The following is a 13,987-nucleotide window of genomic DNA, read 5'->3' on the forward strand; positions in this document are numbered from 1 at the left end:
CATGGCTCACTACAGCCTCAAACTCCTGGGCTCAAGCAATCCTCCCACCCAAGCCACCCAAGTAGCAGAGACTGCAGGTACACATCCTGATGCCCAGCTACTTTTTTTTTTTTTTTTTGTAGAGATAGGGTCTTGCCATGTGGCCCAGGTTGGCCTCAAACTCTTGTACTCAAGTGATCCTCCTGCCTTGGCTTCCCAAAGTGTTGAGATTACAGGCGTGAGTCGCAACCATGCCCAACCTATAATTCTCTCTTTTTTTTCAAATTAAAAAAAAAAGTCATGAGGTCTCACTGTGTTGTCCAGGCAGATCTTGAACTCTTGAGCTCAAGTGAACCTTCCACCTCAGCCTCCCGCAGTGTTAGGATTGCAGGCAAGAGCCACCACTCACAGCCTATAATTCTCTTTATGTATGGTTTTACTTTGGAAAGTAACTGAAGGATTTGGGTTCAATCAAAGATGATTTGAATCCATACACAATTGGGATATTTAAACTTTAAATAGTATAGAACCCCAGATCAAATAATTTTAGTTAGATACTATGGCCGTGGCAAACTGTGATTTAGTGTATCACTTTCTCATAAATCATCCAAGAATCAGACTTCTCAAAGTAGAAATGTGAACTAAAAGATTTTTTTAAGGTCCTGGCTTCTCTGTCCATTTCATTCATGTTAATTATGAATAAATTTATAGATTCCTGGGCATAGTGGTGCATGCCTGTAGTCCCAGCTACTCAGGAGGCTGAAGCAGGAAGATCTTGAGCCCAAGAGTTCAAGGCCAGCCTGGCAGCATAACGAGACTCTGTCTCTTTAAAAAATCTGATTAATAAATTTACTGACTTCTTTTTAGCTATAAAATTATTTGTGATACTCTGAACATTAATATTCATTACACAGAGGCGTTAAGCATAATATCCTATTATATAGATACTTTTATTCAAGGTGAAGTTAATCAGCACATATTATTCTTCAGAACTTGTACTGGGCATTGTGAGAAAATACAGAGAAGTAGTAGACAAAGTTCTTAACTTTGAGAAATTTAAATATTAAAGATTAAATATGATTTTACATACCAAAAAAGTCAGTAAATATAGCAAAAAAGAATTTAAGAATTTTAAGGGCAGAGAGCACAGAGGAAAAAAAAGCTTGTTAGGGAGTAAGGATAACCAGGGAAGGCTTCATGGAAGAGGTGGAACTTGAAGTGAACTTCCAAAAGTGGATGATACTGATAGCCAGAAGCTGGACATTGTGGCTCATGCCCGTGATCTCAACACTTTGGGAGGCTGACACAGGGGGATTGCTTAAAAACAGGAACTTGAGACCAGCCTGGGCAACAGAGCAAGACCCCATCTTTACAAAAATTATTTAAAAATTATCCAGGCGCGGTGGTACATGCCTGTAGTCTCAGATACTCTGGAAGCCGAGGCAGGAGGAATATTTTGTGCTCAGTAGTTTGAGGCTGCGGTGAGCTAAGATCACACTGCTGTGCTTACTTCAGCCTAGGCAACACAGTGAGACCCCATCTCCATCTGTTTTTAAAAAAAAAAAAAAAAACCCAAAAAACAAAAGATGCCCAGAGAGGATGGGCAAGCACTTGAGGCAGGGACAATGGCAAATGCAGTGGAAAGGAGGCTGGATTCTGTAACCATGTTGGTTGGTGGTTGGTTGGTTGGTTGGTTGGTTGGTTGGTTGGTAGGTAGTTGGAGCTTCAGAAAGGAAGATAAGAAGGCAAGAAGGATCCCTAGGAACATGTGGAGATTTTCAACAACAGGCCCAAGGATCCTTACCTCAGTAGTTAGAGAAAAAGGCATTGGCAACTTTTGAGTAGAACAGCTATATTTAATAGAGTAATTTAAGAACATCAGCCAGTGAATTTTATACAAGATAGTGAAAGAGAAAAGGAAGATTAATTAGAGGGTAGTTTAGGATGCCATTAAATAGCCTAGAATTAGGGGAGTATTCGTTGAATAGAAAGGAGGCCACAAATTTGAGGGATATAAGCTAAGAATTGGTAAGTCAAGAAGAAGGAAAAGGTTTGGGCAGTGAGGAAAATGAGGAACAAAAATAGAGAACTCAGAAGCAATATCTGTTAGCATTGGAATAATTTTTTTTGCTTGCTTGAGGCTGGATATTGAAGTGGATCAGGATACTTGAGTGAATATCTGATGGGCTTTTGGAATTGGCTCTGAAGAGAGGCGAAAATTAGCTTTTTTTCTTTTCTTTTTTTTTTTGAGGTAGGATTTCACTCTTGCTGAGGCTCAACCTCCTGGGCTCAAGCAGTCCTCCCATCACAACCTCCCGAGTAGCTGGACTAGAGGCACACACCACCATGCCCAGCTAATTTTTTATTTTTTGTAGAGATGGAGTCTCATTGTGTTGCCCAGGCTGGTCTTGAACTGGACACAAGTGGTCCTCTTGCCTCAGTCTCCCAAAGTGCTGGGATTGCAGACATGACCATGCCCAGCCAAAAGGTAGCATTTTAATTATGTTATAAACCAAGAAATGTTAATTAAGCTTGTTGGAATAGCTCTCATAAGGAGATCATGTCAGGAATGACCCCGTTCTTACAGAAAGGTTGTACAGCTAGAATCAAGAAATTAAACATACCTGTCACAAAAACTAAAGGGGATATGGATTGGCCAAGAGTATTATGTTTTAGAGAGCTGAAAGCACATTAGTTTGGTGAGAGTTCCTTGGTGACTACCAAAAGAGTGATGAAGCAAAAGACAGGCAATTGGAGGGGACATGTATGGTCAAGTGATTAAAAAGAAAAGCTTTTCTTTAGATAGAGATGTATGCATGTGTAGTGGGGGTGAATTTGTTTTGTCTTCCCTCTGGTAATACCCTTACTACTTCAAATCACAGTCAGAGGATCTGTGAAGTACTTTTACAAGTCTAATCTTGACAAAGTTGACAAGTCTGATCATTTGCTCAATAAAGGCCAGTAGACATTATGGTGATTTTTTTTTTTTTTTTTTAATTTTTGAGGTGGAGTTTCGCTCTTGTTCCCCAGGCTGGAGTACAATGGCACGATCTCGGCTCACTGCAACCTCCACTTCCCAGGTTCAAGTGATTCTCCTGCCTCAGCCTACCAAGTAGCTAGAATTACAGGCGCCCACCACCAGGCCCAGCTAACTTTTGTATTTCTAGTAGAGAAGGGGTTTTGCCATGTTGGCCAGGCTGGTCTCAAACTCCTGACCTCAGGTGATCTGCTGGCCTCAACCTCCCAAAGTGCTGGGATTACAGGTGTGAGCCACCACGCGCAGCCAATGTTGAGGTGACTTTTGTGCTAAATAATTTGAATAATTGAATATCTTCTGCTTAATTTTATTTTAGAACCTCCCACCTTCTGTTGTGGCTACTGTTGGTGGTAAAATTTTCACATTTGGATCCTATAGGCTTGGAGTACACACCAAAGGTAACTGCTTTTCTGTGTTCTAGTGCTAAGAACATTCAATGACAAACTCTTGTTCATAATTAGAAAATACAGGAGAACAAAGTTCCCATTATTCCACTACTTACAGCTAATCATTGTTAACATTTTCTTGTACCTAGCTTCCATACTTTCTTCTGTGCATATGTTTGAGTGTACTTTAACAAAAAATATAACACATAATATATTCTTCTTAAGAACTACTTTAATTTACAGGAGCTGACATTGATGCACTTTGTGTAGCTCCAAGACACGTGGAGAGATCTGATTTTTTTCAGTCTTTTTTTGAAAAATTGAAACATCAAGATGGCATTAGAAACTTAAGAGTAAGTATCCTCTGGCATTTAATATTTTGAATTTAGATTAGTAACAAATATCTATAAAAGCTAGGGCTTAAGACTATTGAAATACCTCCTAAGTTACTATTAGGAGATATTTAATAAGAGTAACTTTAATACGTGATGATTAAATGATGATTAAGAACATGGGCCTTAGAGTTATACAGACTTGGGTTGGCATCTAGAATCTACTACATAATAGCTCCTAGATCTTGGTCAGGTAACCTAATCCTCTGAGCCTGTTTCCCAATCTGTAAAATGGAAATGTGGTAGTAACTTTTTTATAAGGTTTTTGAGTATTGATGAGATATTTACATAAACCATTTACTGTAATAGCCAATAATGATTGATACATATCAAATGATGAGTGCTATTATGTGTAAAGCTCAGTTAGTAACTCTTTATATGTGTATATCTAGCCATTCATTCAGCAAATAAAATTTCAGCACCAGTAATTTGTTAGATGCTGTCATTAGTCTTACAGATACAGTAGTAAACCTGACATTGTTTGTTGAAGAGGGGGTTATGTGAACTAAATAAACAAAACAGTGTTAATGCATTCTGAAGTACTAGAATAAGGTGAAGGTCAAAGAATCTGTGATATTTGGGGAATCTGGGAATGTTTTTAGACAAGGAAGTTAAGAATTTATTAGGTTGGGGAGTTAAGGAAGACTCAGAAAACCATTATTTCTACTAATCTCAACTGTATTAATTAAATTTTTAATATATAAATCATGAGCTCTCATTATTTTAAAATTTCTAACCCTAGTAGCCTTTCCAAATAATCAGTTTTCAGTTTAGACTCAAGAAGTTATAAGTACCCAGATAATAGCAGCTTTTTGTTTTTTTGTTTGTTTGTTTTTTAATTTTACTTTAAGTTCTAAGATACATGTGCAGAACGTGCAGGTTTGTTACATAGGTATACTTGTGCCACGGTGGTTTGCTGTACCCATCAACCTGTCATCTAGATTTTAAGCCCTGCATGCATTAGGTATTTGTCCTAATGTTCTCCCTCCCCTTGTTCCCCACCCCCAGACAGGCCCCAATGTGTGACGTTCCTCTCCCTATGTCCATGTGTTCTCATTGTTCAACTCTCACTTATAAGTGAGAACATGCAGTGTTTGGTTTTCTGTTCCTATGTTTGCTGAGAATGATGGCTTCCAGTTTCATCCATGTCCCTACAAAGGACATGAACTCATTCTTTTTTATGGCTGCAGACGATAGCAGTTTTGCTTTCCAGTTCTGAGGAATATTTTTAGAGGGATAATAAATTAGATACCATTATAAGCATTTTGTGTTTCTTACATAATACAGGTCACAAAGGAGAAATACCTGGAATGTAAGACCAAAAGCATTTTCACTTTGTCTGTTGAGTTAAAATACAAATTGGGAGCAAAGATATTCACATTATTGGTAGTTAGGAAGGATAAAGAAGGGATTACACCTATATGTTAAAATTGTTTTCCTTTTTTGTAGGCTGTAGAAGATGCCTTTGTACCTGTTATAAAATTTGAATTTGATGGTATTGAAGTAAGTGTTTAATATTTTTGTGACTTTACAATTGAACTGTTTAACTCGTAAGTTTGTTTTCTGAAAACAGGCTTAACATAAGTGCATATTTTAAAAAATCAAATCTCTTTTTTTTTTTTTTTTTTTTTAAAATAAAGAGATGGGGTCTAACTCTGTGGCCCAGGCTGGAGTATAGTGACACAATCATAACTCACTGCACCTTTGAGCACCTGAGTTCAAGTGATCCTTCCACCTCAGCCTCCTGAGTGGCTGGGATTCCAGGCACACACCACCACACCTGGCTTAATTTTTTGTATTTTTAGTAGAAATGGGGTTTCACCATGTTAGCCAGGATCTCCTGACCTCGTGATCCACCCACCTCAGCCTCCCAAAATGGTGGGATTACAGGTGTGAGCCACTGCGCCCAGCCCATATTTTTAATTTCTAAGAATACTATTTTATTCTTTAAATGTGCCTTTTTATTTATGTCTGTATTTATTTACAGCCTCCTGACCTTATTTCCTAGATACAACATTTTTACCTGCTTTCTTAGGTCTACTGGGTCTGTTACCACTTGTCCATCTGCTTTCCAGCTTTCATAGCTTTTGCTGTTGTCACTTTCTGTTCTTTGTCCTAGTGAATTTTGCATTTAAAATAAAAATAATACTAAACAAAAAAACTAAATTAAATTTTCCTGGTATTTTAGTGAGGTTTCAAGAGGGAGCGAATGTAAATGTGTGTTGGATCTTCTATCTTTATCTAGAAATTTGCTCATAAGGCTTTGATTTTTTTTTTTTTTTATGCTTGGCATATATGCTAAAATTTAAATGCTTTCATTAATTCGAAAGTTTAATTACCTTAACAAAACTTTACAGTTATTTTCCCATGTGAGATTGCCTATATAGGCCTATTGAAGCTTTGGTAGAACTTCCCAAACTAATAATCAGAGGTTTTCACATTTTTATGGTGGGATGGGAGAGGATGGATTGAAAGGAGAAAATGTAATTTTTTTCTCTTTTTTCGCATCTTTCCAAAGATTGATCTAGTCTTTGCAAGACTGGCAATACAAACCATATCAGATAATTTAGATCTAAGAGACGACTCTCGCCTGAGAAGCCTTGATATAAGGTGTATTCGCAGCTTAAATGGTAAGCTTCTAAAAAGAAATCTCAGATACCTGCTTCAAAACAATTAGATACATTTTGGCAGAATTGACTAATAATTCAATTTTGGAGATTGGACTCAGTTTAAAATGTAATTTTGTTTATACAGATAATGTGACCACATTTAAGAATCCTAAAAACCACGAATTTATTTGAAAGACTGTGTATATATATAGTAGTGGTTCTCAAACTTACTGGTCTCAAGACTTCTTTACACTCTTAAGATTTATGGAGGACCCCAAAAAGCTTTTGTTTATGTGGGTTATATCTTTCAATATTTACCATGTTAGAAATAAAAACTGAGAAATTTAAAAAATACTTAGTCATTTATAAATAATAAACCCATTTTAAATTAATATAAACTTGTGTGTGAAGAATGACTTTTTTTTTTTTTTTTTGCATTTTGCAAATCTCTGTAATATTTGACCTGATAGAAGACAGCTAGATTCTTATTTGTGTCTACAGTCAATTGTAATATTTTGTTTTGGTTAACATATAAGAAGAAAATCTGGCTGGGCGTGGTGGCTCACGCCTATAATACCAGCACTTTGGGAGGCCAAGGTGAATGGATTACTTGAGCCTGGGAGTTCCAGACCAGCTGGGATAACATGTTGAAACCCCATCCCTATAAAAAATACAAAAAATTTAGTTGGATGTAGTGGCACTCGCCTGTAGTTCCAGCTACTCAGGAGGCTGAGGTGGGAGGATCACCTGAGCTCAGGAGGTGGAGGCTGCAGTGAGCCGTGATTACACCACTGCACTCTAGCCTAGGTGACAGAGCCAGACCCTGTCTAGAAAAAAAAAAAAAGAGGCCGGGTGCGGTGGCTTATGCGTCTAATGCCAGCACTTTGGGAGGCCGAGGCAGGCGGATCACCTGAGGTCAGGAGTTTGAGACCAGCCTGTACAACATGGCAAACCCCGTTTCTATTAAAAATAAAAGATTAGCCAAGCGAGGTGGTGCTTGCCTGCAATCCCAGCTACTCGGGAGACAGAGGCAGGAATATCGCTTGAACCCAGAAGGCAGAGGTTACAGTGAGCTAAGATCATGCCACCACACTCCAGCCAGGGTGACAGAGCGAGTCTCCATCTCAAAAAAGAAAGAAAAAAATCTGTCCTCTTAATTGGAAAAGGGGCCAGGCGCGGTGGCTCATGCCTGTAATCCCTGCACTTTGGGAGGCCGAGGCGGGTGGATCACGAGGTCAGGAGATCGAGACTATCCTGGCTAACACGGTGAAACCCCGTCTCTACTAAAATACAAAAAATTAGCCGGGCGTGGTGGCGGGCGCCTGTAGTCCCAGCTACTTGGGAGGCTGAGGCAGGAGAATGGCACGGACCCGGGAGGCGGAGCTTGCAGTGAGCCGAGATCGTGCCACTGTACTCCAGCCTGGGCGACAGAGTGAAGACTCCGCCTCAAAAAAAAAAAAAATTAATTGGAAAAGGGAGGAGTGTTTTCATAGCCTTTTCAGATAATTATAGATGTTCTTCTTGACCAGTGACTTTTTTTTCTTTTTAACAGTTTTATTGAGGTATAATTACATACCGTTAAATTTATCCTTTTCAGTTGTGCACCTCACTGGTCTTTTTCTTTTCTTTCGTTTTTTTTTTTGGAGACGGAGTCTGACACTGTTGCCCAGGCTGAAGTGCGATGGCGCGATCTCAGCTCACTGCAACCTCCGCCTCCTGGGTTCAAGCGATTCTCCTGCCTCAGCCTCCTGAGTAGCTGAGATTACAGCCATGTGCCACCACGCCCGGCTGATTTTTTTGTATTTTTATTAGAGACAGGGTTTCTCCATGTAGGTTACACTGGCCTCCGACTCTTGATATCAGGTGATCTGCCCACCTTGGCCTCCCAAAGTGCTGGGATTACAGATGTGAACCACCTCACCTGACCTTCACTGGTCTTTAGTACACTACAATCCAATGTTAGAATATTTTATCACTCTCGAAAGATGCTTTGTACACATTTGCAGTCATTTCCCCTTCCAGTCCCCAGTCCCAGGCAACCACTAATGTGCTTGCTTTCTTTGTAGATTTGCCTCTTAAAGACATTTCATATAAAAAGAATCCTATGTGGTCTTTTGCATAAGGATTCTTTCATTTGGCATGTTTGTGAGGTTCATCCATATTCTGTTTTGTTGCTGAATAAAAATGATAGTTTCTTAAAGGTTAGAGTATGGAGTCTAAAATCATATCAGACTTTTTGTATTCTGTTACATAACAATCCACTGATCTGTCTTGTTCTTTGAGTGGTCCCTTTATTCATGCATGATTCTGTACTATCATGCCTTGGTCATTTGGAAAATATTGGGTCACAAAGTTACTTGGATCTTCCAAATGTTAATACACATTTCACTATAAAATGTGAAAAAAAGGCCGGGCGCAGTGGCTCAAGCCTGTAATCCCAGCACTTTGGGAGGCCGAGGCGGGCGGATCACAAGGTCAGGAGATCGAGACCACAGTGAAACCCCGTCTCTACTAAAAATACAAAAAAAAAAAAATTAGCCGGGCGCGGTGGCGGGCGCCTGTAGTCCCAGCTACTCAGGAGGCTGAGGCAGGAGAATGGCGGGAACCCGGGAGGCGGAGCTTGCAGTGAGCCGAGATCGCGCCACTGCACTCCAGCCTGGGCAACAGCGTGAGACTCCGTCTCAAAAAAAAAAAAAAAAAGTGAAAAAAAAAAACTAGCATTCATTAATATCACCACCAGTCTCAACAGAAAAGTATGGAAAGGTGTCAAGTTCATAGTAACAGATAAAAGTTGTCTAAAATTCATGTTTGACTTGAAAGGTTAAATTTTATTGTTGGCAACAAATTTTGTCATTTTACTTGAACGGAGGGGTTCCTTTTGTTCATTTTAAAAGAAATACCTCACTGAATAACTATAGTTCATCTGCCAGTTACTTTTTCAGGTAAAACTGGTGTTCCTTGAAAAAAGCAGGTGGTTCAGCTTACAACTCACACAGTCTCACGTGTTCTTTCCCCACCTTTATTTTTAACTGCAAATGTTTGGTAGTGAAGATATTTTTTTCTGCTAGTACAGTTTGTTGCCCCATCTTGATTGACTGCAAAGGTACCTGCAGTTTTATCCACCGTTTCTTTTGCACCATCAGTGCAAATGTTAACACGGTGAAAAAAGCAAAGAAAGCCTTAGTATTATTATAAAAAAAGTTTGACCTCACAGATTCCCAGGGGTACCCAGACCATACTTTGAGAACCATTGTTTTTTTTTTTTTTTTTTTGAGACGGAGTCTCACTCTGTTGCCAAGGCTGGAGTGCAGTGGCGCAATCTCGGCTCACTACAACCACCGCCTCCTGGGTTCTAAGCGATTCTCCTGCCTCAGCCCTTTGAGTAGCTGGGATTATAGATGCCCACCACCACACCCAGCTAATTTTTGTATGTTTCACCATTTTGGCCAGACTGGTGTCGAGCTCCTGACCTCAGGTGATCCACCCACCTCGGCCTCCCAAAGGGCTGGGATTGAGAACCACTGTTTTATAGTGTCTTTTGTTTAACCAAATCACTATTGGACTTTGGTGTATTTCCAGATTGTAACAGTAAATTACAGTATTTGTGGAAAAGGTTTACATTGAAGTAATTACAGTGTTGTAATTGGGAGGTATTTGATTAACAGTCAAATATGGAAGAAAACTAAAAAATACTCAGACACATCACATTTTGGATTGCATTACCCATGTATTTTTTAATTATCCTAAAACAAACTGATTTCTCCTAAGTGCTAAATTTCATATACATAAAATAAACCCTGATGTTTTATTATCTTTCATATTTTTAGTATTCGAGAGTCTGGAAGTTAGGAGGGCATTTGATTTAACTATTTGCTGCATATTGAAAATGAATGCTTTGTCTTTTTCAGGATGTAGAGTTACTGATGAAATTTTGCATTTAGTGCCAAATAAAGAAACTTTTAGACTCACCCTAAGAGCTGTCAAATTATGGGCAAAACGTAAGTATCCCTAGTCTTCTATGTTTGCATTATAAAATTCTAATTTTCTCTTGCCAGTGATAGAAGCACATATAGAAACTTTGAATCTAATGATATTGTTGGAGGTTGAGGGCCAATAAACTCTGGAGTAGCTATTTGTTTTTCGGGTACAATGGTTATGCTGTTTTGAAAAGTAGTGTACCTCTTCCTAACTTGGGTAAAAACTAAAAGCCCCTGATTTTTCGTCTTAGGTTCAGTCAGGCAGTCAGAATAATTCAGAAGTTGAAGACTGACACCCTCCCTGTGGGTAGCACCACCTTATATATCTTTGTATTCCCACCCGCAGAGTCTGGTTTTCACTGTAGTAGGTGTTCATTAAGTGAAGAGCCCACAGTGATAACTTTCACTTGTTTTTACCTTATAACACTTTTCTAATAAAGCCTGGAACTGTTACTAGTTTTTATATATGTGTGTGTATATATATAGTTCATATATTTAGGTTCATAAAAATCCCTTTGCTTACCACTGAGCTAGCATAGCACATTCTGTATTATTATTTAAGCACACCTCTGAGATATTGTAGGTTTGGTTCCAGACAACTGCAGTAAAGCAAATTACAATTTTTTTGTTTTGTTTCCCAGTGCATATAAAAGTTACATTTACATTATACTGTAGTCTTTTTTTTTTTTTTTTTGAGACAGAGTCTTGCTCTGTCGCCCAGGCTGAAGTGCAGTGGTGCAATCTCAGCTCACAGCAACCTCCACCTCCTGGGTTCAAGTGATTCTTCTGCCTCAGCCTCCCAAGTAGCTGGGACTACAGGCACGCACCACCATACCTCGGTAATTTTTTGTATTTTTAGTAGAGGTGGGATGTCACCATGTTTGTCAGGCTGGGCTGGAACTCCTGACCTTGTGATCCGCTGGCCTCGGCCTCCCAAAGTGCTGGGATTACAGGCGTGAGCCATCAAGCCCGGCTCCAAAATGTGTTTCTTAAATGGTAAAACAAGAAGATAATTCCTTGATCCATGGGCTACAGAATAGATGCTGTATTAGCAGATATGAAAATAACTTTAATCTCCTAGTATATGTCCACTAGAGCTCTTGCGTGACTAGGTGCATTGTCAAAGAGCAGTCTTACTTAGAAAGGAATCTTTTTTTTTTCTGAGCAGTAGATCTCACCAATGGGCTTTAAAATACTCATTAAACCATGATGTAAACAGCTGTGCTGTCATCTAACAAGAGAATCACCTACCCTTTGAAGCTTTGAAACCAAGCTTCTCCTCTCTAGCTGTGAAAGTCCTAGATTGCATCTTCTTCCAGTATAAGGCTGTTTCATCTACATTGATAATTTGTTGTTTAGTGTAGCCACCTTCATCAATGATTTTAGCTAGATCTTCTGAATAACTTCCCGCAGCTTCTGCCTCAGCACTTGTTGCACTTTTATGTTGTGGAGATGGCTTCTTTCCTTAAACCTTATGAACCAATCTTTACTAGCTTCAGACTTTTCTTGTGCACCTTCCTCACCTCTCTCAGCCTTCATACAATTGAAGAGAGGTTAGGACTTTGCTCTGGATTAGACTTTGGCCTAAGGAAACTTTGTGTCTTGTTTATCTTTCATCCAGACTATTAAAATTTTCTATTAGCAGCCGGGTGGAGTGGCTCACACCTGTTATCCCAGCACTTTGGGAGGCCAGAGCAAGCGGATCATGAGGTCAGGAGTTCGAGATCAGCCTGACCAACATAGTGAAACCCCATCTCTACTAAAAATACAAAATTTAGCTGGGCGTGGTGGCGTGCGCCTGTAATCCCAGCTACTCAGGAAGCTGAGGCAGGAGAATCACTTGAATCTGGGAGGTGGAGGTTGTGGTGAGCTGAGATCGCACCACTGCACTCCAGCCTGGGCGACAGCAAGACTCCGTCTCAACAACAAAAAAATTTTTTCTATCAGCAATAAGGCAGTTTTACTTTTTTGTCATTCCTGTATTCACTGGAGAGTAGCACTTGTAATTTCTGTCAGTAACTTTTCCTTGGCATTCACAACTTGGTTAACTGATTGGCACAAGGAGCATAACTTTCAGACTATCATAGCTTTCAAAATGTGTTTTTCACTGAGCTTAATCTTTTCTAGCTTTTGATTTAAAGTGAGAGACATGTGACTCTTCCTTGAACACTTAGAGGCCGTTAAGGGTTCTTAATTGGCCTAATTTAAGTATTGTGTCTCAAGGAATAGGGAGACCTGAGGAGAGGGAGAGAGATGGGTAATGACCAGTTGGTGGAGCATTCAGAACATACACATTAACCAACTAAGTTCACCGTCTTATATGGGCTCAGTCTGTGGTGCCCCAAAACAATTACAATAGTAACATCAACGATCACTGATCACAAGTCACCTAACAGATATAATAATAATGAAAAAGTTTGAAATATTGTGAGAATTACTAAAATGTGACGCAGAGACATGAAGTGAGAGCTTATGCTGTTAGAAAAATGTTGCTTACAGATTTGCTCAACTCAGGGTTGCCGCAACCCTTCAATTTGTAAAAAACTCAGTATCTGTGAAGTGTAATAAAGCAAAACACAATAAAACGAGGTATGCCTTTATATTTGTTTTATTTCATTTTATTTTTTTAGACAGGGACTTGCTCTGTCTCATAGGCCAGAATGCAGTGGTGTAATCATAGCTTACCACAGCCTCGACCTGCTGGGCCCAAGCAATACTTCCACTGTAGCCTCCTGAGTAGCTGGGACTACAGGCATATGCCACCATGCCCGGCGAATTTTTTTGTTTGTTTGCTTTTATTTTTGTTTTTGTTTTTTTTTTTGAGACAGAGTCCTGCTCTGTTGCCCAGGCTGGAGTGCAGTGGCACGATCTCGGCTCACTGCAAGCTCCACCTCCCGGGTTCACGCCATTCTCCTGCCTCAGCCTCCCGAGTAGCTAGGACTACAGGCGCCCGCCACCATGCCCGGCTAATTTTTTGTATTTTTAGTAGAGACGGGTTTCACTGTGTTAGCCAGGATGGTCTCGATCTCCTGACCTCGTGATCCGCCCACCTTGGCCTCCCGAAGTGCTGGGATTACAGGCGTGAGCTACCACGCCTGGCTAATTTTTTTTTTTTTTAAGCAGAGACGAGGTGTTGCTATGTTACCTAGGCTAGTCTCAAGCTCCTGAGCTCAACCAGTCCTGCCTTGGCCTCCCAAAGTGATGGGATTACAGGCGTGAGCCACAGTGCCTGGCTGAGTATGACAGTTAAAAGTTTCTTTTTGGGGTGCTGAAGACATTCTAGAATTGATCATGTTGATGATTGCACAACTCTATACTAAAAACCATTGAATTATGTACTTTAAATGGACGAATCTTATGTTATGTGAATTACATCTCAATAAAGCTGTTACAAGTTAAAAAATAGCAACACATGGCTTGTGGCTACCATATTAGACAGTGCAGGTCTAACAAGATATTAAGCAAGTAGAATTTGTCCTTGGGCTCAAGTGTCTTGTATAGTTAAAATTTGCACTGACGGGATAACATGAACAATTTGCCCTTCCTTAAAGATTAAATGCCATGTTTTGTCCATTAGATGCATATTTTTCATGTTTACCATGTCTGA

At 39.7% G+C, this 13,987-nt stretch overlaps 1 protein-coding gene across 3 annotated transcripts in view; it reads left to right on the forward strand.

Annotated features, from left to right (window-relative positions):
* Window positions 1–13,987, forward strand: part of LOC105465427 (poly(A) polymerase gamma) — a 47,913-nt gene that overhangs the window by 9,488 nt on the left and 24,438 nt on the right. For all 3 annotated transcript variants that reach the window (XM_071076761.1, XM_071076759.1, XM_071076760.1), the window contains exons 4-8: window positions 3,333–3,414; window positions 3,646–3,755; window positions 5,244–5,297; window positions 6,313–6,424; window positions 10,312–10,401. In XM_071076761.1, the coding sequence (XP_070932862.1) occupies window positions 3,333–3,414; window positions 3,646–3,755; window positions 5,244–5,297; window positions 6,313–6,424; window positions 10,312–10,401 (448 nt within the window). The remainder of the gene's footprint in view (window positions 1–3,332; window positions 3,415–3,645; window positions 3,756–5,243; window positions 5,298–6,312; window positions 6,425–10,311; window positions 10,402–13,987) is intronic.

This window comes from Macaca nemestrina, chromosome 13 (assembly GCF_043159975.1).
Source record: "Macaca nemestrina isolate mMacNem1 chromosome 13, mMacNem.hap1, whole genome shotgun sequence".
NCBI lineage: Eukaryota > Metazoa > Chordata > Mammalia > Primates > Cercopithecidae > Macaca > Macaca nemestrina.